The following is a 27,499-nucleotide window of genomic DNA, read 5'->3' on the forward strand; positions in this document are numbered from 1 at the left end:
GTGTTTTCCAGCTCGTCAGATCAAAGCGGGATGGACAAATACTATTTTTTCATCCATGGTCTTTTTTCTACCCCCTCAGGTTTGGAAACACTGTAGTGTTTCTCTCTGAACACATGCGTGGAAACAAAAGAGTCCATCCCCTCGGTGTCTGTAACCACGGTGAAGCAGGCTGCTGTGCACACGGCTGTTCACGCTTTTCACCTCACCGAGAACCCAGGAGGATCCCGGCTTTGGTTTTCCACTTTCCAGCCTGTGTTTCACATCCTGTCACCTCTGAATTTGGAAAAACAAAACGAAACTTTTTTTTTTTTTTTTTACCCCCCTCTGTCACTTCATCGGGTACCTCGGCCTCCATCCTCACAGCCGGGTCGCCCAAGGTGTCGCCTTCTCACGCCGGAGCTGCTCCGCAGGTGGGCCTGCCCGCGCTCATGAGGGGAATCCACGGCACCTCAGGTAGGGACCGGCCATTTCTTTGTGGGCTGAGGCCACAACGGTCTCTTCCCTGACTTCACGCCACGGCTCTTGTGACCCCCTTTGTTTTGTTTTCAACGCCCCGGTGCCGCTCCCCGGGACCCTCCCTCGGTTTCCCCTCAGACCCCGGCGCTCCGCTCCGCGCCGCCCGCCCCCGCGGCCCCTCAGGCGGGAGGGCAGCGCCCCGCGCGGCGGGGCCGCGCTACCCGGAGCGCTCCGCGTGCCGCAGGCCGGCCGAGGGAACGTGAACGGCGCCGCGCGTCACCGCGCGTCACCACCCCCCCTCCTCCTCCCCCCCATGCAGGGGATTCTCCGGCCCGCCCTGACGTCATCCCCATGCCGCGCAGGCCCCGCCCCCGCCGGCCGCCATGTTGGGGGGTGTGCGCGGGGGAGCGCAGAGCGGAGCCGCCCCCGCCGGCCGGCAGCAGCAGTAGCCCGAGCTCCGCCGCCGCGCTCTATGGGCAGGAGGAGGGGGCCCGCCGCGGCTGCCCGCCGCCTCTGAGCCGGCCGCGGGCCGGGGAATGCGCAGCGGCTGGCGGCGGCTGCCCGGCTAGGAGGAGAGCCGGGACATGGTGCCGTTCGCTCCGCTGGAGGACGCGGAGCAGCCGGAGCCCTGCCACAAAATGGAGCTGTACGTGAGCGGCGGCGAGGTCAGTGTGGGGCCGGGGGGGGGGGGGCGGGGCTCCCCGCGCCGCGGCCGGCTCCCCGCGCCGCGGCCGGCTCCCCGCGCCGCGGCCGGCTCCCCGCGGGCACCTGCCTCCCCGCTCCCCGGCCCCCGCCGCCGCCGCCTGGGAGCGGCCGGGCCGGGGGCGGAGGGCGGGCGGACCGCAACGCCCCCGGCCCCGGCCTCTCCCCGCCGGCCCCCGGCTTCGCGGGTCTCCCCGCTCCTCGCCTCGCTGCCCCCGGTCTGTCCGCCGCCCTCCCCCGCCGGATCCCGGCGCCCTCTGTGGCGGCGCCGCCGCCGCTTCCCCGCCCCCCTCGGGATCTCCCCTTCCCCCCCCCCCCCCCCCCCCCCCCGGCGCTGCCGCCCCAGCCCCCGCCGCCCGGGCACCCGGCCTGCTCACGCCTCGTCCCCCGGAGCAGCCGCGCCGGGACCGGCCTTCCTGGGAGCTCGCCCCGGCTCCGGCCCGTCCCGGGAAGGCGGCGGCCCCGCGGCGCGACCCGCAGCCCCTGCCCGCCCCCGCCGCCGCGGGAGGGCCCGTCCCTGCGGGCCTCCCTCGGCGGCCACGGCCGACGCCACTCCCTCACAGCCCGCCCTGCGCCCGGCGGCGGCTCCGGGGCTCGGGCAGCGGCGGCAAAGCGCACTCCCCTCCTGGGTGCAGGCTGCGAGGCAGCAGTAACACGTGTGGAGTCAGAGGAGCCAGCTGGGCTCGCAAGAATAATGCGTACTGAAGAGCGTTAAAGGCCGGCGTGCTCCGTGTCGCCTTCGTAGCCATCTGCGCATCGCGGTTATCGGTTCCCAGTTAACGTACAGCTCGGGAGGTTTTTTGTAAACTCTTTCGGTGTTATGGCCGTAGTTTCTGTGGAAAGTTGCTTAAACTTTTTCTGAAAATTCGATTGTACTAATCCCGATGCACGTCCAGGTAGGTTGTCGCTAGGAGAGGTCCCTTTGCTTTTTCATTGAATAAGTATACAATAATTATCGTACGCACAACTGGCAGAAAGAACCAGGAGCGTGCGGCTGAGGTTTGGATGCTGAAACGTTGTAAAGAATGAGGAATGACTTCGAGAGTGTCTTCAAGGTATTGCTTAGCACTCCGGGTGCATCCGTAAGCAAGTATCAAACGCTGTTTAAAAGAAAATAAATGGTAAAACTGGTTATGCTGTAATAATGTATGTACTTCAGCAGAATGTGACACTCGAGTATTAAAACTTTTGCACTTCTAAATCAGAAGCGTAGGATTACATATCAAGTATCATCAAGTATGACAAATAAAAGATTACACCTAGGGTGTATTAGACACACAAAAGATGTTATCTAGATAAAGCTTCTTAAAACTGGTCAGACTTGCTTTCTGCGATGCAGTAGGCTTCTCTTATCGTAAGTAAAAAGGTCTGTAGCAAATTCATCTCTAAGTACAAAGTGTGCAAAACAGGTGTAGGTTAAGGTTTTGGGACGAGTGAAAGGATATCCTGTAAAGGATCTTGGTGAAATTTTATTCTCTGATAAAAAATTATACATGTAAAGGAAAAGCAGTAAGTCACAATAGGAATAAAGCCACGAGGTTTTAAATTTCGTAGGGTTTTTTTTATTTTTTTTGTAGCTGTGTCTACAGAGTGCCACTTCCAAGTACTATAATTACTGGACATGCATTTCTACACCATGGCTGCTAGACTTTAACACTTTAAAATATTCTAATGGTCTAACACTTGACACAGTTGCTGTACCTTAATATTAGAGAAATCCTAATTATGTTAGTGAAGCTACAGGTAAGGATTAAAAAGTCAGCAGAAGTATTAAGGCTTATTTGTTAATCTTATGGTTTGTAAAAATAGTATGCTGTAGTTAAGATATGAAGCTTATTGAAGGTCTGAGAACTTTCTTGGCCCCGTTGATCTGTTCTTTAAGAATATTGTGATACATCAGAGTTAAAATAATCAAACTTGGAGTATTGCAGTTGAAATGTAAACACTTGTGGTTATTGTGCATCTCTCAGTATTTTTTGGCTGGACGAAAACCCCTCCACCGAGGCTGATGCTACTTTCAGAGTATTGTGTTCAGTGCTGCTTTTGTGTACAGATTTTGCCCTAAATACTCTATTGGCAGTTAGCAAGAGGCTGGAGAGCCAGCCCTAGCTCCAGCACAGCAAAGCTCAGACAGGTAGTTCTGCTGATGGTGGTGACATTTAAGTTATCTTCAAATACTTGACTGGGCTTGGGCTAATAAAGAGACGTGAGCTTGGCAATGCTCTGCTGTAGGAGCCTGGTTCTGAACTCGTGCTCGCCTAGCCAACAGAGCAGAGGATGAGGGATGTCCAACTGAAACACCTCTGTGTTTGCAACAGGCGTTCTTTAAACTGTATTTTCCTCAAGCCTATACATGAACTACTTACTTAACAGGGTCTGCGTAAAACTTTCAGTTGTGCTCTGCCTGAATTGAGACATCATGTTTGTTCTGTCCGTGTTACATTTGGCTAGCAGCGTTTTGAGACTTCATTTCTACCAAAACCAGTTTCTTCAAGTTGCTTATGAAGTTCCCAAATTACATTAACAAATACTTGTTATTGTTGTAACACTTAATATAAAGTGCATCTCAGGGATGTGTAGTACTTTTCACTTGTTGGAATTCTACGTTCATGTCACTTGGGGATTTAATAAAGGTTAATGTTAAAAAGAATTTTGGTTTAGTTCGGATGCTTCACTTAAATTTTATAGAATTAAGTATAGCCTATAGTACTTACTACGACCTTACGTCTGCAGTCTGATAGATCTCGGTGCCCTTGGCCTCACTGGAACTACAGTCAACAGTGTTACTGTGAAATAGCCCTATAGTTTGAAGACTAACTTACTTGTGTTTGCTACTGCTCTTGTCCATCAGTTGTAGCATAGGAGGAAAAATCTGAGAAACAGTTTTCTCTGAGGAATCTGCTTGTTGACTAAATTTAGGATTACGTTATTAGAAATAAGTGCATTTCCAGTGAGGCAGCACTCATGTTGACTTGATGAAGTAAAAACAGTTGGCAAGGGAAGAATGCGATCTCGAAGGTAGGAAACAAATTTTCATGCTTCAAGGCATAAAAACAACATGAACTTTTGGAATAAACTTAGGATTGAATTATTTTGCCCTTTTTCACGTTGGCGGTCTTGGAAGCTGAAGATTATCTTTTGGACTGTACGCTGTGTTGTTCCTCTTTGTTCTTATATTCCTATGACAGTGTCACTTGTGAAGCAGTCTTGTGACTGTGGGAATTCCTCAGGCCTAGGTAGGAAGGGTCGGTGTCATGCAGTTTAAGCTTCAAATATTGAGTGAACTTCTTTCCTCCTAAATATAGGATTAATAAGTATTTTCATGGTAATAAAAATAGGTACGGGGGTGTTGATTATGGTCAACTGTTGTAGATTATTAAAATATGATTGCAGTTTAGAAAGAAACGGGAAAGTAAATGTTAACATTTTATAGACCAAGCTGAGTGAAATGCAAAAATACTTGGAATTGGGCAGAATACAGTAATTTTGGAATTTTCTGCCCGTTTAATAGAAGTAGTCTTGCATTTAAAAGGAGAAGTGTAATTGACTTAAGTGCATGCTGTTTGCAACACGCGAATACTGTGAATTGCATAAATGCGACCTCATACTCAAATATTTATTTTTGAAATAAATACTTCGGAAACTAGTTGCTTAATTGGCTGACAGTGTCAAGGAAGACAAGGCTGGAACAACAAAGTGACTGGAAATTAAAGTATTCTGCTAGAAAACTGGGCTGCATTGAAAGTTGCTGCCTTCCAAAAGGCGTGCTCATGAGTTGAGCTTTGCTGCTGTTGTACATAATCTGTTGCCCATGCCAATTTATAGAAAAACATCTTTGATTTTAGTCCATTCTCTTAAGCATGTTCTGAACCTGGTCTGTCAAAGGCCACTGAATTTTGTCAGTTAGGAGTTGCATAACTCCTTTGTGAGTAATTACTGGCAGTGACGTGGATGACTCAGCTACCTAGTTTTGTGCATCTCTGAAAATCTTTACAATTAGGTGGTGTTATGCTAAGAAAAAGAAGTAATAGTATTGCACATAACTTGAACTAAGTGCCCTCAGCTGTTGCAACAACGTACAGTTTTTATAAAGACTTATGAGAATGAACTGCCTTTAAAAAAAAAAATAAAAAAAGTAAGCACATTAATACTCTTAAATGGAAAACAATGAGTGTCTTTATGCATTGAAAAGTGCTGCAATATAATAGTAATAATAATAAGTCTCTCTTGGAATACCACTTTTGAAGATCATTTTGGAAATCTGCTATGGTATTCTGAGTCTCTAAAAGGAGTAGGGGCTCTGTTCAAGGTAGCTCACCTCGGTTCCCGCAGGATAGCTTTGGAGAGACTTCACAATAACCCTAAATCAAGAATGGTATGATTTGTTAATAATATATAGAATTTCAATATTTACGTAGATGTACTTCTGTACTACGTTAAGAATAAAATTTGAAATATGTTGTTTTCATCAATTTTAAATCTTACCCTTTTCCAGTATTCTTTAATCTGCTATTAAACACAATTTCCAGTGTGGCTGCTTTATGCCCTTTGATTATGGAGTTACAGTCTTTTCCCAGGGAGGTGGTAGTGAAAAGATCTCAAGTCCTTTACTAGTTCAGTGATCCCTGTGGTTACGGTTAGGTTTGTGTCTTGTCATAGCTATAACTAGTCTGACACACAGGTAATTCTCTCCTGATCTCTGATAATGGAAAGGATCAAAATGTTCTTTTAAAATTAGTAATTATATGTTGCTGAAGGTTTGTTATCCTGTCTGAATGTATGATTTATTTGCCACAGGAAAAGAACTTTATAACTTTCCCTAATAACTGATTATGGGTTTAAGTATTTCTTTTTTTTTTTTTTTTTTTTGAGGTAAATGGCGTTATCTTCCTCTTTTGCTTGGTATATTTAAAGAGAGTGTGAGCGAGTTACCTGGCCTCTTCCTTTTGTGAGAGGAGCTGAGGGACTGAGGCTAGCACAGGGTTTTTGTGGTGTGTGGGCGGTAAGAAAATTCAGCATAGACCTGCGGAGTCTCACGTGGGCGCTGCCGTCAGCGGGACATCCGTCCTCTGGTCACGTCGTGGTAGGGCACGATTCGGCTTTAGTTGGTGTGACTCTGTGTCAGGTAACCGTGATAACACGGCTTGGTCTTCCACTTTATGGGGTTGGCTGCTGTAATGGGGGAAATTGTTCCTTCCCAAAAGCATGTGAGCCCAGGCAGTAAAGAGCACTGCATCCAGCTTGGGCACCTGCACACAGTAACAATATCTACTGTTTAAAAAAAAAAAAAAAGTTGCATGGAGAAAAGTTGTGGATGTTTTATAGGAAGAACGAGTGCCTTTGAGCTTCAGTTTTGTTCACAGTGACTTTTAGAGATTTTTTTTTTTAATAATAAAACCCCTCACCTGTTTGGCTGTGCACTGAACCCCTAAATTTCTCAAACCTATCTCAGGAAATAAGATTCAGTAGACAAATGTGTTGCTAATTAAATTAATGATGCAAACTCTCTGCAGATGTAATTCCAAATAAATGAGGAACAAATGTGGTCATCTTAACAGGATTTTTTTCAAAGTCTTTTCAAAATAATTGGGGTTTCTAATGTAAGCTTCCACTCTAACATTTGGGAATAAGTATTTGAAGCAATACTTTTCTATGTGGGGAAGCAAACTGGTTTGTCTTGTGTTCATTTGGAAGAATTGAGAGGTGTAGGTCTGGTGACTGTAGCTGCAGTAACTTAGCAAAGCTGAGAGCAGTGAAGGAGGAACCGTGGAGGATGCAGAAGCTTTTGTTGATCCTTATGTAGAATTTTACCTGTTTGAAGCCAGACTAGATTACGTGTGAGCGGTGATGAATAACGCTTTCCACTTCTAATAATATTATGATAATAAAATTCCCAGTTCTGTTTTTCTATAAAATTTTTAATTCTGTTTGAATGCTTAAATGAAGATTTGTAAAAACAGGGCAGAATGAACCAGTTTTACATCTTCTGCTGTTTTTCCTTGTAGTTAGGCATTTTTCCTGACTATTTGTCTAGCTTCTTTTGGCCAAAACCTATAGACCCACCAAACCATAACACATTTACCATGTAAACTGTTAAAACATCCTTAATATGGGGGGGAGGATGGTTCTAATCTTTGGTAATACTGGGATTCCTCTGTTCTGCTGTAATTATCTGAGGAAAAGCATATGCAATAGTAGTTAAGCTGTTTAGCAGCCCACAAAAGCCCTTTGGATATTCTCCCAAGGTAATGGGGTATGGTCCCAGCTAGTCATGGGATCCATTGCAGCTATTTAAATCAGAAGGCAGATTGCGCCGTGTTACCTCAGAGGCAGTTTCGCATCGGAGGATCGGGTCTCTTAGCCTGCACCTCTGGAAAAGTAAGTTTCTTACCTGCCAGGTTGTCTGACCTTATGAGATGAGATGTTGTTCTCATCTCTTTTTGTGTAGTGGTTTTGATTATTTTTATACTGATCAACAACGCGGAATACTTTCTCTAACTTGGAAACTATTGACACTGCCTAAATGTCTGAGTTTGGTTTGTGTCTTAGTGAAAGTTAATGTTTAAAACGTTCATAATTGTAGGAGTATAGCAGTATCGAACAGCAAAATGATTCAAGGATGAAAGAATCTGCTTCCGAATAATGGTACTTGCTTCCTTTCACCTGTTCTCTTATAGAGATATGTGCTTTCTAATTCGCAATAATAAATTAAATTTGTGTGTTCATAGATATTTAGTAAATAATGACTTAGAGGTTAAAATAGGTTCTATACTTTTTAAAAAAGGTTCTGTGTACATTTGTGCATAAATATTAATGATTAAATCACTAAAAGGGGTCCCAGTTGGCTGCGGAAGCAGAATTTTGTATCTGGTTTCCATAAAGGTGGGAATTAAGTATTAATTGTAATTTTTCTTTTTTGCCTAATATGAGAGACAGTGGAAACTTCTAGTTACTGAAACTTGGCCAGTATAAGTAGCTGTATAGAACAGTAATGATTTGATTTTTTAATTGTTTTTTTTTTAAACTGAATAACTAGCAAACTACTAGTTCTTTAAAACTACTAGACTTTGGGTTGCAACCCAACAGGTTTGTTAGTGTTTGTTTTGGCTTTTTAATGAATACTGACCAGCGTTCACAAACAAATGAGGCAAAAGTATAGTTGTGTATATTGGGCAGTAAAAGTAGATTCACGCACTTGAACATAAAATTCTTTGGACTAAAAATTGGCAGGCATCCCAGTCTTTGTAGTTATAGAGAGACTGGACAGGAAAAAAAAACATGAGCAGCAATGAAGGGGAAAAGTGTACGATAGGAAATTGTTAATTAAGATGACATTTGATTACCTGCCATAAAAATCCAATAGCTTACTATATTTGATTTGCCAGAAAGCTGAAAGTATGCCTACATGGCGTGCTCAGGAACTATGTAGATCAAATAACATGCTGATTTTTGGTTCAAAACCCCATTCCAGCAGTGACAGCTTTCTGTATCTGATTGCCTGGAGTTAAGCTACTGTTTTCAGTGTATCTGCAGTTCTTCTGGCTACTAGTATTAGTTCCAGAGCTTAAATTTAAGTAAAAAACCTTGGGAAGTGTTGACCATACTTAAAGAAAGAAAAGGTGAAATGCAGATTAATTTAACTTCAAATTACAGTCTGTGAGTGAGGAATTGTGTCACATTTCTGAGCACCTGGAGTGGAAACCCTTTTTCTTATTAGGTCCAAATAAGTTTTTTTGGACAGCTTCAGTGGGCCTCACACTAATTCATGCTTGAATGTAATCTAGTGATATTGTGAAAAGAAATCACATGGCAGTGAATCGTCTGAAATGAGGTTGGAGTTCATATCTGGTCTGAACTTTGGTGTTATTTCTTGATGTATCCAATTAATTCGTACAATAACAAGTAGAGTGGGTGTCCTGTCCCCTCCAGTATCTAATTTGGAAAAAATAGTTATGCAAAAAAGAAATAAATTATGTAGCAAATTAGTAGCATTGGTTTCTGTAGCGTATGTGAGGTTTCGGAATCCAGGGTGATAGGTTAGTGATTTTTTTGGCCTTGAGAAATTAGGGTAGCCGTACGTGATATATATGAATGATGAACATGTGTTGAATATGCCAGCACTGGGTTAAACTGATGGTTTATAGTTAATGTGAAGAGTATGTGTGTAAACTGTGCTTAAAATAAATAGAAACTTAGAGAAGAGTGAAAGTAACTAAAGCCTCACGCTACTTTCCTTGACTTTTTTTTTTTCAGTGAGGATATAGTCCAAAAATAAGTGCCAGTATCTTGATACAAAGATTGGAGACTTAATTTTATCGAAATAATTCATTTAGGACTGAGGCTTTTAAAAGCTCTACTTGAAATCAAGAGTCCTAGAAGAAGCAGTGGAAGTGGTCGAGTTTGCTTAGATGACGCAATCGTGGTGGTATAAACCTGTCCCTTCGGCCCTACCCGTTTGGCGAGTTTTCTGTTTTGTTTTTAAACAGGGGCATGGTCTATATGGCATTTCAAGATTCTTTGTAGTCCTGTGTTTTACCAGTTCGCATACCGATCATCATACCATACTGCGGTATCTTAGGCATGTATTTCAGATAAATTCAGAAGTACAAGAAAAAAAAATGTCGTTACCTGTTCAGGAACTTAATTGCTTCAACTTTTGTCAGGAAAAAAGTAATTTGAGTTCCCTTGTGTTATTTCTAGTTGGTATTTTGTTGTGTGAGATCTGTGCCACATGAAGGTAGTGATGCTGAACAATTAACATATAAATAAATTAGCAATTATCACTAGCAAAATACATAATTGGCTTCACCCATTTTGTCAGGTATTTCCAGTTTTTAATTAATGCTTTTCATGTTGAAACAGAGCATGTCCTTTATATTTCTGTATTTTTTTTCATTTCAGTTGTTAAAAAGCATTGAATTGTTTGTTACTTAAGGAGAGCTTAAACTAAATAACTTTATAAATTAAACTCTTTTTTTACTGTGACTGTGGGCTTGATATCTTCTTTGTTGTTTGAAGTGTGCGAAGGGGGTAGGCAAATGCTAGCAAGCATTGTGCTCATTTAAGAACGTGTCATTTGCTCCTGTCCAGATGGGTATCATACTTTTTTGCCTCTTAAAGGTGTTATTTTTGAAATTGATCCACAAATATTTTAATATACAGATCTACAGTTTCTAAAGTACTTCATTAAAGTTTGAGTATTCTATTTGCTAGGTATTTAAATAACTTGTGATGCAAGCAAATTTTGAGAGGAATCTTAATTTTTTAAGGAAATAGGTAATTATTTTTGTGCATAAGAATTCTGTGGTATGTGTTCTCCCTTCTACTTGGTCTTGCATTTCTCCCTCTTGCCCCAGAAAGACTTGAAATCACTTTTTAATCTTTTCTCCTTAAACTGCAGATTAATTTTCAGCAGCAGATTTTAGGATTTTAGGTTTCTGAAAAGCATCCACAACATAGATTTTGTGCATAATGGAAGAATTTTACATTGGCGTCATCTTGTATGGATGGTATCTGTAGCTTTTAAAGAAGGAATTTTAAATTCATTCCAATTAAATAAGCGTGGAATGGCACTTACAAAGGGATAAGCTACATGATACATAAGGGAGATGCTAAATATAACTACTAAGCAGTAGTATTTGTTTGAAACTACAGTTGTAAATTAGAGCAACAAGAACACCAGTTTTCATTTGTGTGCTCTGAAATGTAAATTGGTCAAATGATGTACTCTGCTTATTTGAAATTGTTAGGTCTTAATGGTTTTGTTTTTGTTTTTTCCTTCTGCATTCCTCTTCTTCCCCTCTCCAGCTAAATGGCCTTAAAATGGCAGATGAGCCTATGGAAGAAGGTGAACCATATTCCTACCACGTAAGTAGATTTGATAGATGTTCGGTTTAGGCACTCATTAGCATGACTTTGTTTTGAAGCAAAATTTATGCATTCCCTGCTCTTTAATAGCTTTTGAACCTATCATTTTATTTGACCAGATCTGAAGAGGCTCTAAGTCTCAGAGATGATTTTGTAAATTAGTACCTGGGTATGGGCTGTAAGTGCCTTGTTTGGGAAAGTTTGCCGCATGAGGCAGTGCTTTATGGAAAACAGATTCTGTGTACTGGAGAGAGCATTTACAGATCCTTCAGCCTCAGAAAATGCTCAGTCCAACCTTGAACTTCTTATACACCGTGTGCTTAATGTTGCTCTTATTACACTGTCATCTGTTCTTCCTTTGTATTTTTTAATGTAGTTGCTGTACATTCATCTAGAAGGTACTTAATTCCTGCTATTTTAGAACAGAATTAATTTTTACACCAGTATGCTAATTTGACTTTTCTGTAGAAATATCCCAGATAAACCCTGTTGAGCATGATTTTTGTCCAGTGCCTTGGTGATGTGCATATGTAGGAGATGCTGAAGATCAGTGTTCTGTATGCTGGCTAAATCTTGGACTAAACTTCAGGCTGATTCTCTATGTGGTGAAATGCCTGACTTCATGTGGAAAAACTGGCCATCATTTTTCAACGCGCACATCCATATATTTTTTAACAGGATCTTGGAAGAAGGTATCGAGTAGATCTTATTGCCAGCTGTAACCACTGCTTTGTATTGCAGTAGTAACTTTTTAAGTAAGTGATTTGGAGAATAAAACTCTCGGGGGTAGAAACGTGGTGCTTGGACATTTCCTGGTGTGCAGTAAGTAAACCGTCAGTGTCATAGTCGTCTTACACGTAGCAAAAAGACAAGCAATGGGTTGTCTCAGTCTTTCACTGTACTTGAACCAGGAGGATGTTGCTGAGCTTGCTTGTTAGGTGCTTGGAGCTACATACCAGTGAAGCTGTAACGAAGTAAGATGGCACAAAGCCATAACCGATTGCTGTGTTTCTTTCAGTGTCTTCTGTCGAACCTGCTGGGAATAGTTACCTCTTGTGCAAGGCAACTCAGCGGGAGCTGGTACCTGAGCCCTGAAATAGATTTGTTGCTCAAGCAGCAGAGCTCAAACTCAGATAACCGAATTTGCAGTTCGTGGAGCCCAAACTAGAAATGAAAATGAAACTGGCTTATATATCTGTTCAGCTCTTTACCTGCTCATTTCTTGTTGATGATGCAAACGTCTTTTTATACTTCAGTCATGCCAATTTTTAGTACTTTAATGATAGTTAAGTAGGGGAAATTATATAGATATCTTTTGTGAAGGTAAAACACTCAAGAATAACTCATTTCATCTCAAGTTATTCTTTATTTGCATGGAAAACACTTTTCTCCTCAGTTCACATTTAGAAATGCTCTGTCAGTCTCCGCAGCAACCACGTGTGGTGTCACAGGCTAATGACTCAAGGTGGGTGATAAACAGAAGAGCAGATGAACTCTTGAAGATCTTTTTGCAGGCAAAGGTCCACAGTGTTAAGGAATACAAATTAAGATGTTCAAGTGAAAAGGCTTCTAAATAGAGTATTTACATATTTCGTAGGAAGAAGCAGCCATTAAGTCTGTTGTACAACTTGGTGTATAACTAGAGGAATCACTGCTTTCATCCGTCATCAGATGACTTGAAATGTTAGTGTTCTTACCTGCCTTAAATTCCAGGCATGTGTTTAAAAAAAAAATACGTAAAAATGAAAAAATACGTGTATCTTTCCTATGAATACGTATATGCATAGTCAACAAGATGGATGGATTAAATGAAGTTGGGATGTATACACTGTATCATCAGTGTATGTCAGCTGCTTTTTTGTGAACAGAGAGGGAAATAAAGTAGCTTAGAGTGTGAATTAAAGATTTAACTTGGTTATCCAGCAGTGTCTTGTGTTAATACCTACCTTTGCATGGGAAGCAGGCAGAACGAACAGGCCTTTTCCAGAAAGAGTATGAAATGAGATGTAGGGGAGAGGAAAGGACTTGTGTACAATAACAGCTGGACTACAGTTTGTGCATATAGTAAGATGTTCTGAATTTCTGTGTAACCACACCTAGAGAATTTTATCTAGATACTTCTGTATCAAGTCTGATAACACTGATCATAAGTTTTAATGCATGGTCTTGGACAGCAAGACTTTCTGTAGTCACCCTGACTACAGAATGATGTTGTTTCCTAAAACCAACTGTTTCATCAAGTGGTCAGGTCATTTTCTGGTGGTGTTCGTACTTGTCTCTGAGGGAGAGCAATGCACCGTAGGTTGGTAGGGTGTTTTTCTGGTCTTGACTAGAGAAGATTTCAAGATGAAGATCTAAGGAGAGGATAGGAGGACAGTTAATAATTGTTTGGACACCCTAAAGACATCAAAGTACTGCAAAGGTGGGATTTTCTGTTGTGATTGGGTTGTATTTGCAGTGTGCAATTGGTATTGGCATTCTTGATAGGGCTGAGGAGCGCTGCTCCTTCTGTACGTGCAAGCTGAGGTTGCTGTTGTAGGCCTTAACATGTAGCTCGTAGTTTCAAGGGTGCTTATTTTGACACCTCACTTGTTTTGGCTCACGGAAACTTCTCTTGCACCATAAAAGCTGCAATACATCATCTGATCTGTTTTCATCATGAATGTTTGTCTTTTCACAATTGTAGCTGCTATGCCCTGCTTTGCTAAAGATGAGAGTAACAGGAAAAAGGCAACAGAACACTAAATCCTTTACCGACCTCAGAATTACCCTCGCCTTTCTGAAGGAGGTCTTGACACAGGATAGTCTTTCCGTAAGCTCTGCACCCCAGAGCTGTGTTTCTTCTGTTGGATGCAAGAATTCACAGAGTTCTTAAGATGACTCATATTTATGCTCTTCAAACGATGCATGTTCCTTTAGCTACAACTGGATGACCATATTTATTATTTGCTGCTGTGAAAAGCAATAATTACCTAAAATGATGAAATTCAATTTAGCTTTCATTAAGACTGTTTCAGGAAGGGGAAGGATGAGAAGAGTAATCACTGGGAAAACTAAAGGCTGCTAAACCAGAGGTGAAGCACAGAAGGATCATCTTAGACTTGGTTTAAAAATCTGTGTATTTATTCCTTTCATGTAAGAAAATCTGTCGTTGCTGTAGTTGTAATATTTATGACAGAAGGAAATGAGGATTCTTTGAGAATTTTACTTCAGTTTAGAAATTTTAGATGCATTTATTTAAAGAAAGGATGGATGGGAAGACTTTTCATTTGAACAGATTTCTTTTATGCCTTATTAGAATTTCAAATATTTTATTAAAACAAAACAAAACAAAACAAAACAAAAACAAACAAAAAACAAACCACCAAACAAGAAAAGAGCAGGCATTTACATGCACTTCTAATGAGAGTTGCTTAATTCAGGCCTGTTCATTGTTATATTTTTGTTTGCTTTGAAATAATAGGATGAAGGAAGCGTGAAAGAAATTCCTATTACACACCATGTGAAAGAAGGATGTGAGAAAGCAGATCCAGCACAGTTTGAACTACTTAAGGTTCTTGGACAGGGATCGTTTGGAAAGGTAAGACAACGAACTTTGTTTTCATCTGAAGTCCACTTTGAACCTCCTTTGTCTTACTAAGGTTTTACTTCCCTTATTTCTATGGTACTGCAAGGTTAGGTATAAACCTAACAAATGTGAGTACAGGTGGAAATGCTTGTGGAAATTGCCCTGTTTTGGAGGAAGTTATCCATCCTGTTTTGCAGTTGGTTGGTGTGAGGTTTTTTGTTTTTATTTTTACTATGATAGCCTTTCTGACTTTGCATTTTTTAGAGGAAAAGCAATGTCTTTCTCCATAGACCTGTCCAGACAGTCAACCTGGGAAGGGTTAGCTCAAGTACATTTTTGGGTAAGAAAGACAGTGCCATAGCAGAGTCTCTGGGAATGTTTGAAAAGTTATTGACAAATCATCTTTATCCAATTTTGCTCTGGTGCCAAGGGAGCACTATTTATAGCAGGACACCAAATTGTGTCAGACAGAGAGGCAACAGCCTCAGTCTCTAGGCAGAAGGGTGAGTCAGTAGCAAATTTTAGGAGGTCTGCCACGGAAAGTTACGGTTTGCTTTAACTGAACAGAGGGGCATGTTTGTAGTTCATCTGGACTGGCATCTGCAGCTTCATGGGACCAATGGCACCAACAGCAAGGGATTTTACCAGTTGGGTTATAGAGTTAGGGGTGGTTTTTATGCAACAGCTCTGGTGTTGTCAAGCTCTGTTTGCCTAATGCCATGGCTGTTTCAAATAACAGTGTTTTCAACTGCCTCAAGACTTTATTGCAGCATCTAGTGAGGAGTCAGAATTAACGATATCTCTGTTCCATATAGGTTGCCTCACATCTTCTGTAGTTTAGGTTGACGCTTGGGAGGCACCAGTGGTGTAATAAACATCGATAGACACTTATGGAGGAGAGGTGATTTGTCTTTTAGTGATGGTACTTGACATGCTGTGAATGTTTCAGTTTTTTCAATATATGAAATCTGTAGTTCTGTAGATACAGAGGAATGATTGTGGTAGCTTGGAACTTGAACCAACGTAACAATAAAGTAAATAACCTGTGAAATGTATTTCAGTTTTTTATTTTGCTGTATTTGTCAAGTGATCTACAGCTAAAAGACACTAAGCAAACAATTATTTGAATAGGTTATAGAAGAAATATGGCAATTTTTTTGTTAAAATAATTTCTTTTTGTAATGTGCCACTTGGTGTCACCTTGCAGAAATGAAATTAAAAATCAAATGTCTTAGTCCCTAGTTTGAAACACATTAATTGAAATATTAATCCTGGTGTATAAGAAACTAATTTATTTTTTAAAACCAGACTCCTAAACTAGATCTTTTGCAACACATAAAAAATAGACAGTCAGCTTTACCTGTGTTTCCATTTTCCTGTTCTTGTGCTGGTTTTGTCTGTCTCGTGGCAGGAACAAACCTCTGCATAGAGTTGTATGAGGCAGGGGCGGGGGGTGGAATTAGACATTAGGAAGGCATTCTGTGAATAAGTGATAGTTTACAAAGTAGACTTTGAAATATTTCCTAATGTCTTACAGCTTAAACATTTCTTTATCTGGTAATGTTGGTTGCCAATTCCCTCATATGCTTCTTGTCTTCAGATACTGAAAGACTCCATGCATTTATTACTCCTGATTTGAGATGTCTTAAGTTATCTTAGGGTTCGGCATGTCTGGTATGGACGTCTTAGCCCTGACTCAGACTGACCCTTCACAGAATTCAGGCTTCTGATAGCGTAAGGAACGCTCTTGCTCAGAATCCCACCAGCTTGGTGAGGCATCTGTTTTGGAGCTTTTGAAACCTGGCAGTACTTGGTTGAGGAACCAACTTTAAGAATTGGATGATAACTGTTGCACATGTGAACAGAGCTCTGTTTATCTACTATTTGTTGCTTTCCATGAAAAGAGAAAACAAACAGCGAAGATCAATGGCTGTTGCCTTCATGGTGTTTGTTTTCTCTCTCCAATTCTTACTTCGCAGGCATCCTCTTTGGGTTTAGCAAACACAGGTTTGTTTGCTTTGGTTAGTATAGTGCTATGGCTCACCCTCTACCTGCCTTTTTCAGCATCTGTGCAGGATGTAACGCTGCTTCACAGAAATAAAGGGTTAAATCTCATGCCCATTACTGAGTGTCTTCAGCCTTTGATAACGTTCTGAGGGTTCGGTGCCTGGGCTGCTGAAGATGGCCTGTGATTCACTTAGGTGAATCGCTTTGTGCAATATGTGTCCATCTTGACTGTGCTTTACAATTAACAACCAATTGTTGCATCTCCCCAGGATGCGGGATTATGGAGCCTTTGTCTGCAAATTAAATAGATGGTGGTAGTTTCCACAGCGGCAGCTCTTTTGGTCCTTATTAGATAGAATTTGTAACTTGTATTCCCTTACATTGTCACAAGCTGCTAGTTATTAAGTGCCAAAATATTTCTATATGCTTATTAATATTTTACTTTTATAATTGTGAGTATATTCATGTACAGATGTTTTCTTGTTTGCTGGTGTTTGAATTACTCCCTTTACTATTTGAGCATCAACATCATGTAACAGGAAAGCAGTGCTGTAGGTCAATCATTGGGCAAAACTTAAACAAAACAAAAAGCCCCATAATCCTGAAACACGATAACACTTTTCATCTAGCCAGAGCTTAAAATAAAAGCAACCCCTCTCCCAACCCTGTACAACTTAGTCAGTGACAGCATATGAATTTCTGATTCTAGAATGGAAAAGTTGACAAGTTTATTTGATTATTTTTTCTAAATAACCTCTAAAAATTTACTAATTTCTGAAAAAGTGTATATGTAAATAAATCTAGTGTTAATGAAAATCTGAATAAAGTAAGATCAGAGAGGCAATTTTGGGTGGCTCTTGGCATTCTCTTGCGACTTGCACATTTTTTACAGTACAAACATTCCTTGTAACTAATAATCGCTATTATAACAACAACAACTTGGAAACAGGAACACGTACCAAACAATTTTGTAAATTGAAAGACCTAGTAGTTCGAATATTAGTTCATAGAGGTACATGTATTTGTACTGCATTATTCTATCTAATATTACGCTTTTCTTAGTGTGAAGTCATATACCATCTATCTTTAGAACTCCTCTGGAAAGAGAAGAGTAGAAAAACTTGTTGAGTTGCTATTCCACAGGGAAAGGGTGCTTTGATCTTAAATGGTGAGCTTTCCTTGCTTTCGTCTCGCCACTCTTACAGAATTCGCTAATAAACCTGTTACATATTGGAGACTTGGGTCGTAAACCTGAAAAATCTCTTAGGAGGTGGCAGACCAGGCAGAATTGTCATTCTCCAGGAAAGTAATATAAAGAAACGCATTTATATAAGTATTTATTTGATAAGTACTTATTTAAAAGGCTTGCTGTAGGAAAGAACGTATAGTTTATGACCAATCCGAATACTTCAGAGCGCGCGGTGGTGCACGTACCTCTAGTCTGATTAAGGGAATGCAATTTTGCCCTTCCTTTCAAGATGCGTACTTAGGAAAGAACACTGAAAGCTGTCTGAAATTAATAGGAGGCTTGTAAATGCTTTGTGATTCGATAACTAAGCTTGCTTATGCAAAAATACTTACTATGAATAATTGGCATCTTTTCATTCCTCAGAGTTTTCGAGGAATGGGATGGGACTAGGGACATGCTGTCTCCTTGTCTATATTAGTGAAGTTAAAAGTAAAGACATAGTAATGGGTTTTAGTCAGGTTTACATAAAATATTTTTAGCAGTAATTTTAAAAGTGGTGTTTATATTACCAGGTCTTCCTCGTACGGAAAATAATTGGTCCTGATGCTGGGCAACTTTATGCAATGAAAGTATTGAAAAAAGCTTCTTTAAAAGGTATGTGTATCTTTTGAATGGGAACTTTAGAAAATGGTTTTCAGTGCTACTGTGTCTCTTAAATGAGTCTCGTAAATACTTCTTTTTAAAATAATTTTTTAAATCTTAAATAATTTTCAGTGAGTTCATAACTTTTCTCTGACAGTAGCTTTTTTCGAGAGTAACTTGTAAGTTCATGTTTAAGAATTATTTTAAATCTGGCCAGATAACTTTAATTATGTGGTTAAAAAGTACTCTTTCGGAGCTTAAAATTACATTATTTAATTCTGTTTACTGTTTTCATTATATTAAAACAAATTAATTTCATAAACAATTTTCCTTTTTTCTTTCATTAAGTTAGAACTCTACTGTGGTTAAAAATGTGAAGCCATGCCCTCTTGTTGTAGGTGCCGTACCATAGCAAGCTAGCTTGCTGTTTTGGCTTTCACTGTGTGTAAATAGGGACTCTTACTAGTTGAAGAGGAAAAAGTAATCTTAAAAGACAGAAAATATATATTCAGTACAGATAGTTAATTCAGAGGTTGAAGTTAGCTGCCTGGAAATGTAGATGTGAACTTTTTCTTGAAAGTAATTTACTTTCAATAATATTACTTTTTCTTGAAAGTAATATAGTTTATCACAAAATATTGGGATGTGTTGGAAGAAAAAAGTAGACATGAAGTGAGCTGGGGCAGGTGAGAAACAAAATAGAGTTTTGCTGTCTGAAAGCATGTGTTTTGTGGGAGGCTTAAAAATTAAAAACAAATAAGGTAACAAGGAAAAGTACTTCTTTAGACAGCAAAGATTTTCCATATGCTAATTTCTGCTCCATTTGTAATATGCCAAATACATTAGTTTCATACTAGTCTTTTTTCTTTTTCTTTTTTTTCCCCCCTCAGTTCGGGATAGAGTTCGTACAAAAATGGAGAGAGATATATTAGTAGAAGTAAATCATCCATTTATCGTCAAACTGCACTATGGTTGGTATTTTTTTGCTACAATTTCTTTCAATACTTGAAGGCATAGCTGATCTTGTTCTTTCTCAGTTTTGTAGCGTCCATTTTAGTGCCCAAATTAGGTTCTTGCAAGTTTAAATCGCAAGACTAAAAAAAGGAATGTAAATACACACGTATATGAAAGGTTTAGGTTAGGTCTTTTTGAAATGAAAGATTTCCTGGAAAATTCTTACAGGTTTTCTTGCAGAATTCTTATGATTCTGCAGAGATTTTTTACTTTTCATTGAGTAAAACCAAAACACAGTAATTCACATACTTGGTGTTTCCCTGTTTGACAAAGGGGAAATAAAAGAACAGTATTCTAATGATCTTATGACTAAGATTGTCTTCTGTGAAGAAGTAATCGTTCAATAAATTACCTCACGGCTGCTGAATTATTTCAGTTCCGAAACAGAAGTACTGCCTTTCACTCAAATTTCCAAGTTGTAAAAGCATTCAGATCTGTTTTGTAGGTCATCTTTGTCACGCAACTATTGATTACTTTTTTATTATTATTTTTTTAAAGCCTTTCAGACTGAAGGGAAGCTATATTTAATATTGGATTTTCTCAGGGGAGGAGATGTATTCACGCGATTATCCAAAGAGGTAAGTACCTAAAATTTTATCTCCACTCAGTGTTAGGCAGGTGGGGTTTTTTGTCAGTATAGGGTTGTCTTCTGTAGCTAATTCCCTCATAATTCTTGTCATACTCAAGTTTTTAGTAACTTAGTTGGGCTTCCCTTACATATTCTAGAATATATTCCATAACCTTAAACATGAGTGTGTGTCGATTAGTAGCCTGTGTTTTTCTTTGGTATCTGCAAAGGCCAGTTCTTTTGTCTAAAAATGTTTTGTTGCTTGGAAACCTAACTGAAGGAAATTAAGATTTAGCAGTAAAGAAAGGGGATGTATAGTTCTCATGCTCATAGTCAGCTTAGATGCTCCTGGAAGCCCGCATCTATAAGAGGTTTCTGCTGCATTGTAAAATTTCATAATGCTGTAATACAAATCCTAATGCTTAATCTCACAACGTGTGAACACTGAGATTTTTTGAGACCACTCCCCTTCATTTAACATTGGCATGCAACTGGAACTCTAATTTTTCATTTCTATTTTTGTTTTCTGGAGAGAGAGCTTCAGAGGAAGGAATATGATGCAGCCTGTTGTTATTTTTTTAAAACATTTGTCATCAAATATTTATTATATGTTACCTTAAGCACTATGAACATGTTTATAAGACTTATTTTCTTTCTGCAAACCTTTCATAAAGATCTAAATTTTTAATGGCAGTTTCTCAACAACTTCACAGTACGAGAGCTTTTCAGTGTTTTCACTAGTGTGAATGCATTTATATTGCTAATGCATAGGAAAAGCCACTTTATTAAATGAGAACTGGGTAGCTGACTGGTTTTGGTTTGTTTTTGTTTTTTTTTTTTTTTTTTTATGACATAATAGAGGTGGTTGTATCCCCAGTGTGTAAGGCCATGAACTAGTTGGGTTTTTTTCCCCCATAGACTTTTTGAAAAAATAAAGCTTTACTTCAGGAACAGGCAAAAGAAGGAAGAATTTAAAGGGGTTTTTGTTTTCCTTTTTTATAAAAAGCTGACCTTGGTGAAGCAGTGATCATGTCTAAGAATTGAGCTTGAAATTAATTAACCTTGAGGCTAAAATGGAGGTTAAAAGCTTAAAGTAACCAACAGACTTGTTAAAGGGTTGTTGGAACAGTGGGTAGGAAAGAGGTCAATCTCTGCTTTGATAGAGGATGTCTTATTATAGCAGAAATTCTGGCATAGCAGGAAGAACTATACTTTTGCACTAACACAGCTGGGATTACTGAGTATGCAACATTCTTAAATAAGGGATGCAAGTCTAACCATAATAATACTAGCTAGGCAGTTAAAAGACCTATGTATTCCCTTTGGGAATAAAGAAGTAATAATTGTCAAGTTTTCTTACTGTTAAGTCTACACGTTTTTTGGAAGACTTCAGTTACCTTCTGTGATGGCTTTTAAACACTTACTGTGTATATAGATAAGAAAAAAAAAAATCAGGCCTTTTTATCTTCTGGTGGGAAGACAAGGTATTTTCAAAAGTACATGGTAGAACAAAGACAGTGGAGAATACACAAGGGTAAATTCCACATGGCATTTCATACTTTCCACACAAGGATTACTTTAAATTAATTGGGTTTAGTATGAGGTTATTAAAACACTTTTTTGCTCTTTAAATTCTAATGTGGGTATGAAAGTTTCAGTTGTGGAAGTAAAATGAGTATATAATGAAGTTTTCATTGGTAACATTTAATGAAGTTGACTTGCATCATGTTTAATTTGACACAGCAGTTTTAAATGAAATTATTATTGGGAGATTGTAGATTACCATTTAGCCTCATTGTATTTTGAGATTTGTGTTTTGGCTGCTCCAAGGAGTAATGATATCCAGGGTTTCCTCTTGCTTTTTTGGATATAGATGAAAAACAGTATCAACGTTGCTCTTTAAAAAAATCAAGGTGAAACTTTGTCTAGCGTAACAGCTTTATTGTTCATATGTTAATACCTATCATTATGGAAATTAGGAATATTTCTGTTGCCAGTAGAACAGATTACATATGTGCAATTCAAAGTACAGATCAGTGTACTGCCAAGTCGGTAATCCCAGTTACCTTAATTCAAGCCTTGTTAGCTATCTACTGTGCAGTTGAGAGGGCTGTTCTTGGTCCTGGTGTTTTCAACAAATAAGGGAATAATTCACTTAAACCTCAAATTAAATTCCAGTGATTTAAAGATTACTAGCTTCTCCAGTAATTTGTAGAACATGACAAGAGCCAAAGCAGGTGTGATTCTTGTATATGAAATTAGAAGCAACCTGTTGAGTATTTAGGATAGAAATGCATCTCAAATGCTCTATATGCAACATGAGTCAGTTTTTTCAGTATCTCACTAGGGTTCTTCAAATCTTTTTTTTCCTAAGAAGAGCAAAGTAGGTTCTTCAACTCCCACTGCAGATTTTCACATCATTGTTATTTTCACCAAAGTGTTTTATTTTGCGTACTTTTTAAAAAATCATTTCTACTTTTTTTCCTAAATATTGTTAATGGGAATTCAGAGACAGTCATCCAATACAGCAGTTGTATACTAAATTTTATGATGCAGTGGAAAACAGTCTGTATAGGATTGGCAGAAGGAGTGCTGGTGGTTAATAACACCAAATACAATAATTTAAATTTATTACCTTAAAAGTTAGCTAATGCTCTGCAGTAACTGCTCATGTTTTTGTTTAAGTATTGCAGGTAGTTCTTTTGTAACTTGATGATTAGCCTATATTAGTATATCGTTTCTGTTAGGTGAATTTATGAGTTCATAAGGTACTTCTAAAACTTATTTTGAAATTTAGACAGACAGGACTATTTTTTTTAGATTGCAGTTTTAAAAACTGAAGACAAGATCAGAAGGTAAATCTATACAGTTCTTATTAGGTTATGTTTACAGAGGAAGATGTGAAATTCTACCTCGCAGAACTGGCCCTTGCTTTGGATCACCTTCACAGCTTGGGAATTGTGTACAGGGACCTGAAGCCAGAAAAGTAAAGTAAAATGTATTTTACCACTATTACGTGTATTTTGCTTGTTGCTTTGCATTTTCCGCTATAGTGATGTAAAAAATTAAAAATGTTTTTGTTAGACTGTGTAAACAAGCATAAAAGGTAAAAACCTGTGATTTAAATGAAATAATATTGGCTTGTTAAATTAATGACAGAAGTTGGAGATCAAAACTGTTGACTATTGTATTTTAAATCTTATATGTAAACATTCCTCTTTATGTGTATTGGTGAATGTGGATTTTAATTTTCAGCATTTTGCTTGATGAAGCAGGACATATCAAGTTAACAGGTAGGTAACATTTTAGTATAGCATTTTCTGAACATATTTCTGTATGAGCTTTTAGTTATAAGCCTAAAATATGTATAGTGATGGCTGGAGTATGTGTGAGCCAGTATTTATCTGTTTAGAAATTTTATTGGACAGGCTTTTTATAATACATCTGTATCCCTTCCCTATATAATGATTCTTTATATAGTATTAAGTACTTTTATTTAAGTATTTTAGATAGTCACAGACTGTATCTGATGGTTTTGGTCATTTACCAGATCCTGATGTCCATGCAGGTTCCACTGAAGTTAGTTTTCATGTTGGCTAATATTTGCATAGATCAAGTTGCAGTGCTAGCAGCAATATTACTGTAAAGTGCAGATCCTAATTGCTGTGGTTAAAACAGAAGAAATGTAGTTGAAGATACAAAACATTGAATGTGGTTTTTTTAAAGGAACTTTAGTTCAGGTGGTGGTGTGTTAGTAACTGAAACTATCCACTATCGGGTTAGAAAGTGAGCTGTATCAAGATTTACTGTGGTGAAATGCCTTTTAGCTGAAGATCAGGAGGTTATAGACCCAGGCTAAAAGTTGCTGACTGTGAGACTTTTAAAAAGGGGCAGAGATGCTTTTGGTATAAAAAGATTTTAGTGCACAGTAAGACTTCTGAAATGTTACCTTTTTTTGCGTTTCTGGGTTATCACTTTTAAATGCATGTAAAATTGCAGAATGTTCTGTGAAGAACAATTAAAATACATATATTCTAGGAAGTTATATATACAAAAGACTGACTATTTGGAAAACAAATTACTATGAATTTCTGAAAGCTTTAAATTATATCTAAGGTGATACTTTTGTATTCTAAATTTCATTATATATTTTGATCTATAGATATTGCTATTAGATTCCAAGAGAAAAAGAAGGGGTTTTTTTGAACTGTCAAAGATTTGATGGAATAATGAAAATCATGTTTATAAAATGCATTATTTTTAAAATTCTGCATGATATATTTAAATCCAATTCAATCCTAAAATTCTGACTTCCTTCTGAAAGTGGAAAGAATTATTGATGGGGTTATTGATTAGCAATCACTTCCCCTTTGAAAAAAGGGAACCTTGAGAGCCTCGTCTTGAGTTGGGCCAATATCAAGGACTTGTGTATTCAGTGGCATTGTTCAAACAAGAAAAAAGTATTCTGGGAATAAAATGAGCAGACGTGCAAGACTCTACTGAACTTGAGTCAGGTTGCAGAACCACGTTGTCTTATATAACAACATTATTTTTAGTCTGATTTTATTTATTCATCATTCGGTAATACTAGACCATGCAGGCTTTGTTCTCTTTGAAAGTCATTTTTATTTGTATCCATTTTTTTTGTGTGAATAAAGCAGGCATTAAACAGAGAGAATTAGAACTTTTGATTATCTTAAGGCTCTAAATGTGTAATATTTCAAATACTGAGTTGTTATTTTGAGTAGTAATGTTGATGGCTAATCCTCAATTTAATATGACTAATAGAATGCTTTTGGTGGTATATAGTAAACTGGATGCCTGAGGTATCTCTAGATACCTGCAGCTTCTCATTTCATGAAGAGCTGGGATAATCACATCATATTCCTGAAAGCAAACAAACAAAAGCTGTCAACGCTTTGATTTTGAAACACCGTATACAGTATTGTTTTGGTTTTGGGTTTTTTTGTGTTTTTTTTTTTTTTTTCTAAAATTCTTTACTGGCTGTATTCTTGTAATGCTGTTGTTGTAGACTTTGGACTCAGCAAAGAATCAGTAGATCAAGAGAAGAAGGCCTATTCTTTCTGTGGTACTGTAGAATACATGGCACCTGAAGTAGTAAACAGGCGAGGGCACAACCAGAGTGCTGACTGGTGGTCCTTTGGTGTTCTCATGGTACTGTACGCTTCATTGCTTACCTTGCTTACAGGTCACAAATACACTGCATATGTCTAATGTGAAACAATGTGCTTAGAATAAGCTTGTCCAGGTCTAATTATGAATGCTTGGGTAAGGGGAAAGAGCGAATTCAATAACTGAATTGCTACTGAAATAGCAACTGATTTGAATAAAATTTACTTTTCACCTGCTTAGCCCTGTAAGGAGTACTTATCAGGAACCACAAAAATCACACATGTAGTCCATTAGCAGTTTAGAACAGCTGTAGTCAGCATGAAACTTCAGTTTGTATATTTTTCGCGTGGTTCTTCATAGTTAAAGAAACAAAAATGAAGACTTGGTTTGATGGAATATTAATTGCATTTTTGTAAGAGTAAGCCTGTTGAATGAATAGTGGAGTAGTGAAATAAGCCAGTAACTGCTAGCACTTCTGCCTTTGCTGTGCTGTGTTAACGCATCAGGCCGAAATATGCATATTGACATTAAAAGTCAAGTACTGCTTTAGAATTTATTCTTCTTGCTGTTTTCATAGTACAGCAGTATCTAAAACTAGGTTACAAAGGGGATTTTTATTACTTTAATTGAAGTAGCTGATGGATGTAAAATATTCCTACCTCATCATTACATTACACTTGCTGCTGCTATTATGTAAACTGCCAGTGAAAACAAAATTTTACATTCGTGAACTTTTTTGATAATGTTTTAAAAGCTCAAGCCAGTATGTCTGATCTAGTGCTAGAAAAGAGTACAGTACTTAACGCTTTGTTTGAGCAATTGGGGGAAGAAGTGTTGATTTAGATTAACATTTGTTCTTTTCAGTTTGAAATGCTTACTGGTACACTACCATTTCAAGGTAAAGATCGAAATGAAACTATGAATATGATACTGAAGTAAGTATATCTTTTTATTTTTTGGAAAGTCAGAAAATGTAACTTTTAAACATGTTTTAACAGCTTGTTACAACTCCTTGTGCTTGAAGAGCATTAAGCTAGAACAGGGACAAAAAAGCCAAGCCCCCCTACCCCCAACAAGGTTTAGATCACAGAGCATGCAAATACTGTGAAGTATCTGCAGGAATTAAAATCTTAGGGATGAGCTTGTATTTTCATTGTAGGTATATAATAAAGATGAAAACAGTACAGCATTAGAACAGCATTATTTACCACTTGGGGTTGTGCTCTCTTGCTACTGTTACAGCATACCTTATTTTGTAAGCAATAGTTAATCAGGTGTTGCTTTGTGTACACGTAGATGGAGAGTGCTCACATTTTTCATATTAAATTACCTCGGTTACAACAGAAGCTGTCTTACAAGACAAACTGGGTAAACTGGTGATTAGTAAGTGAAGTTGTTGGGCAAATACGTTCTCATCTTTATTTGTGCTTAGCTAAAAGAATTTCCTTTAGACCACATGCAGAGCCTTGGGCCTTTTGAGGGGGTGATAGGGAAGGGGGTGAGAGAAGCTCTGTGCTTAACAGCATACAGCAGGTTGAACTTACCCCGAGTATGAGTTTATAGTGCTATTACCTGTGAAAGCAGACGGGCTAGATCACTAGCCTCACTTGGTGATGCCACAGTTCTGCAGAAGAATTTCTTGCCTTAGCGTAATTGTTTTCATAAAATAAGCTGGGTAAAGTCAGTAAGCTTTTATATAATGGTTTAATGAGCTGCTACTTGCGGCTCTTGCTTCAAGAGGAATATTAGCAATCACTTCAGGGGCAAGTAATTTGGGATTTGGCGAGTCTCTTCTGGCGTTGATTCTCGTAGAGCTATTTTGGTGACGCTTACTGGTGACATGAAGATATCTTTGAAAATACTATGTATTCCTGAGAATTGTTTGACTCTGTTTACCCTAAACCTTGTTTGGGGGGCTTGGGCGGGGTTTGGGGTTTTTGGTCTGGTTTGGTGGGGGTTTTTTTGTTCTTGAAAACTAGTCATAGAATGTGAAACATAAAAGCTCATTAATTAAATGTGTACACTCTACAAGACTTTGGAATAGATCCTCAATACCTCAAATTGTGCAATGAAGTCTATGTAGACAATTTCTAGTAAGATACATTTCTTCCTCTTACTTGTTCTCTGTTTTCCTTTAGAGCAAAACTTGGAATGCCTCAGTTCCTCAGCCCTGAAGCACAAAGTCTTCTGAGGATGTTGTTTAAAAGGAACCCATCAAATAGATTAGGTTGGTTCATTTGTTTGGATCTTTGAAATAAAAGTAGTTGGGTTGAGTTGATTACTTAAAGAATGTAGTTGCTAGAGACTCTCAAGCTCCGGATGGTCAGTAAGATTTGGGTTTAGATACCATTTT

The 27,499-nt window shown here is 38.7% G+C and overlaps 1 protein-coding gene across 7 annotated transcripts in view; it reads left to right on the forward strand.

The window, feature by feature from the left end:
• The first annotated feature begins 847 nt into the window (after nucleotides 1-847).
• The window catches only part of RPS6KA6 (ribosomal protein S6 kinase A6), a 44,335-nt gene continuing 17,683 nt past the window's right edge, over nucleotides 848-27,499 (forward strand). For 2 of the 7 annotated variants that reach the window (XR_012777268.1, XM_075512911.1), the window contains exons 1-11: nucleotides 848-1,121; nucleotides 10,966-11,025; nucleotides 14,489-14,605; nucleotides 18,362-18,443; nucleotides 19,322-19,402; nucleotides 19,944-20,023; nucleotides 22,883-23,004; nucleotides 23,269-23,306; nucleotides 25,046-25,188; nucleotides 26,011-26,081; nucleotides 27,285-27,373. Coding sequence is in view for 6 of the 7 variants with exons in the window: in XM_075512911.1 (XP_075369026.1) it covers nucleotides 1,041-1,121; nucleotides 10,966-11,025; nucleotides 14,489-14,605; nucleotides 18,362-18,443; nucleotides 19,322-19,402; nucleotides 19,944-20,023; nucleotides 22,883-23,004; nucleotides 23,269-23,306; nucleotides 25,046-25,188; nucleotides 26,011-26,081; nucleotides 27,285-27,373 (964 nt within the window). In the remaining variant the exon portion in view is untranslated. The other 5 variants (XM_075512913.1, XM_075512915.1, XM_075512912.1 and 2 more) reach the window with 5 other exon arrangements.

This window comes from Mycteria americana, chromosome 10 (assembly GCF_035582795.1).
Source record: "Mycteria americana isolate JAX WOST 10 ecotype Jacksonville Zoo and Gardens chromosome 10, USCA_MyAme_1.0, whole genome shotgun sequence".
In the NCBI taxonomy this organism is placed as follows: Eukaryota; Metazoa; Chordata; class Aves; order Ciconiiformes; family Ciconiidae; genus Mycteria; species Mycteria americana.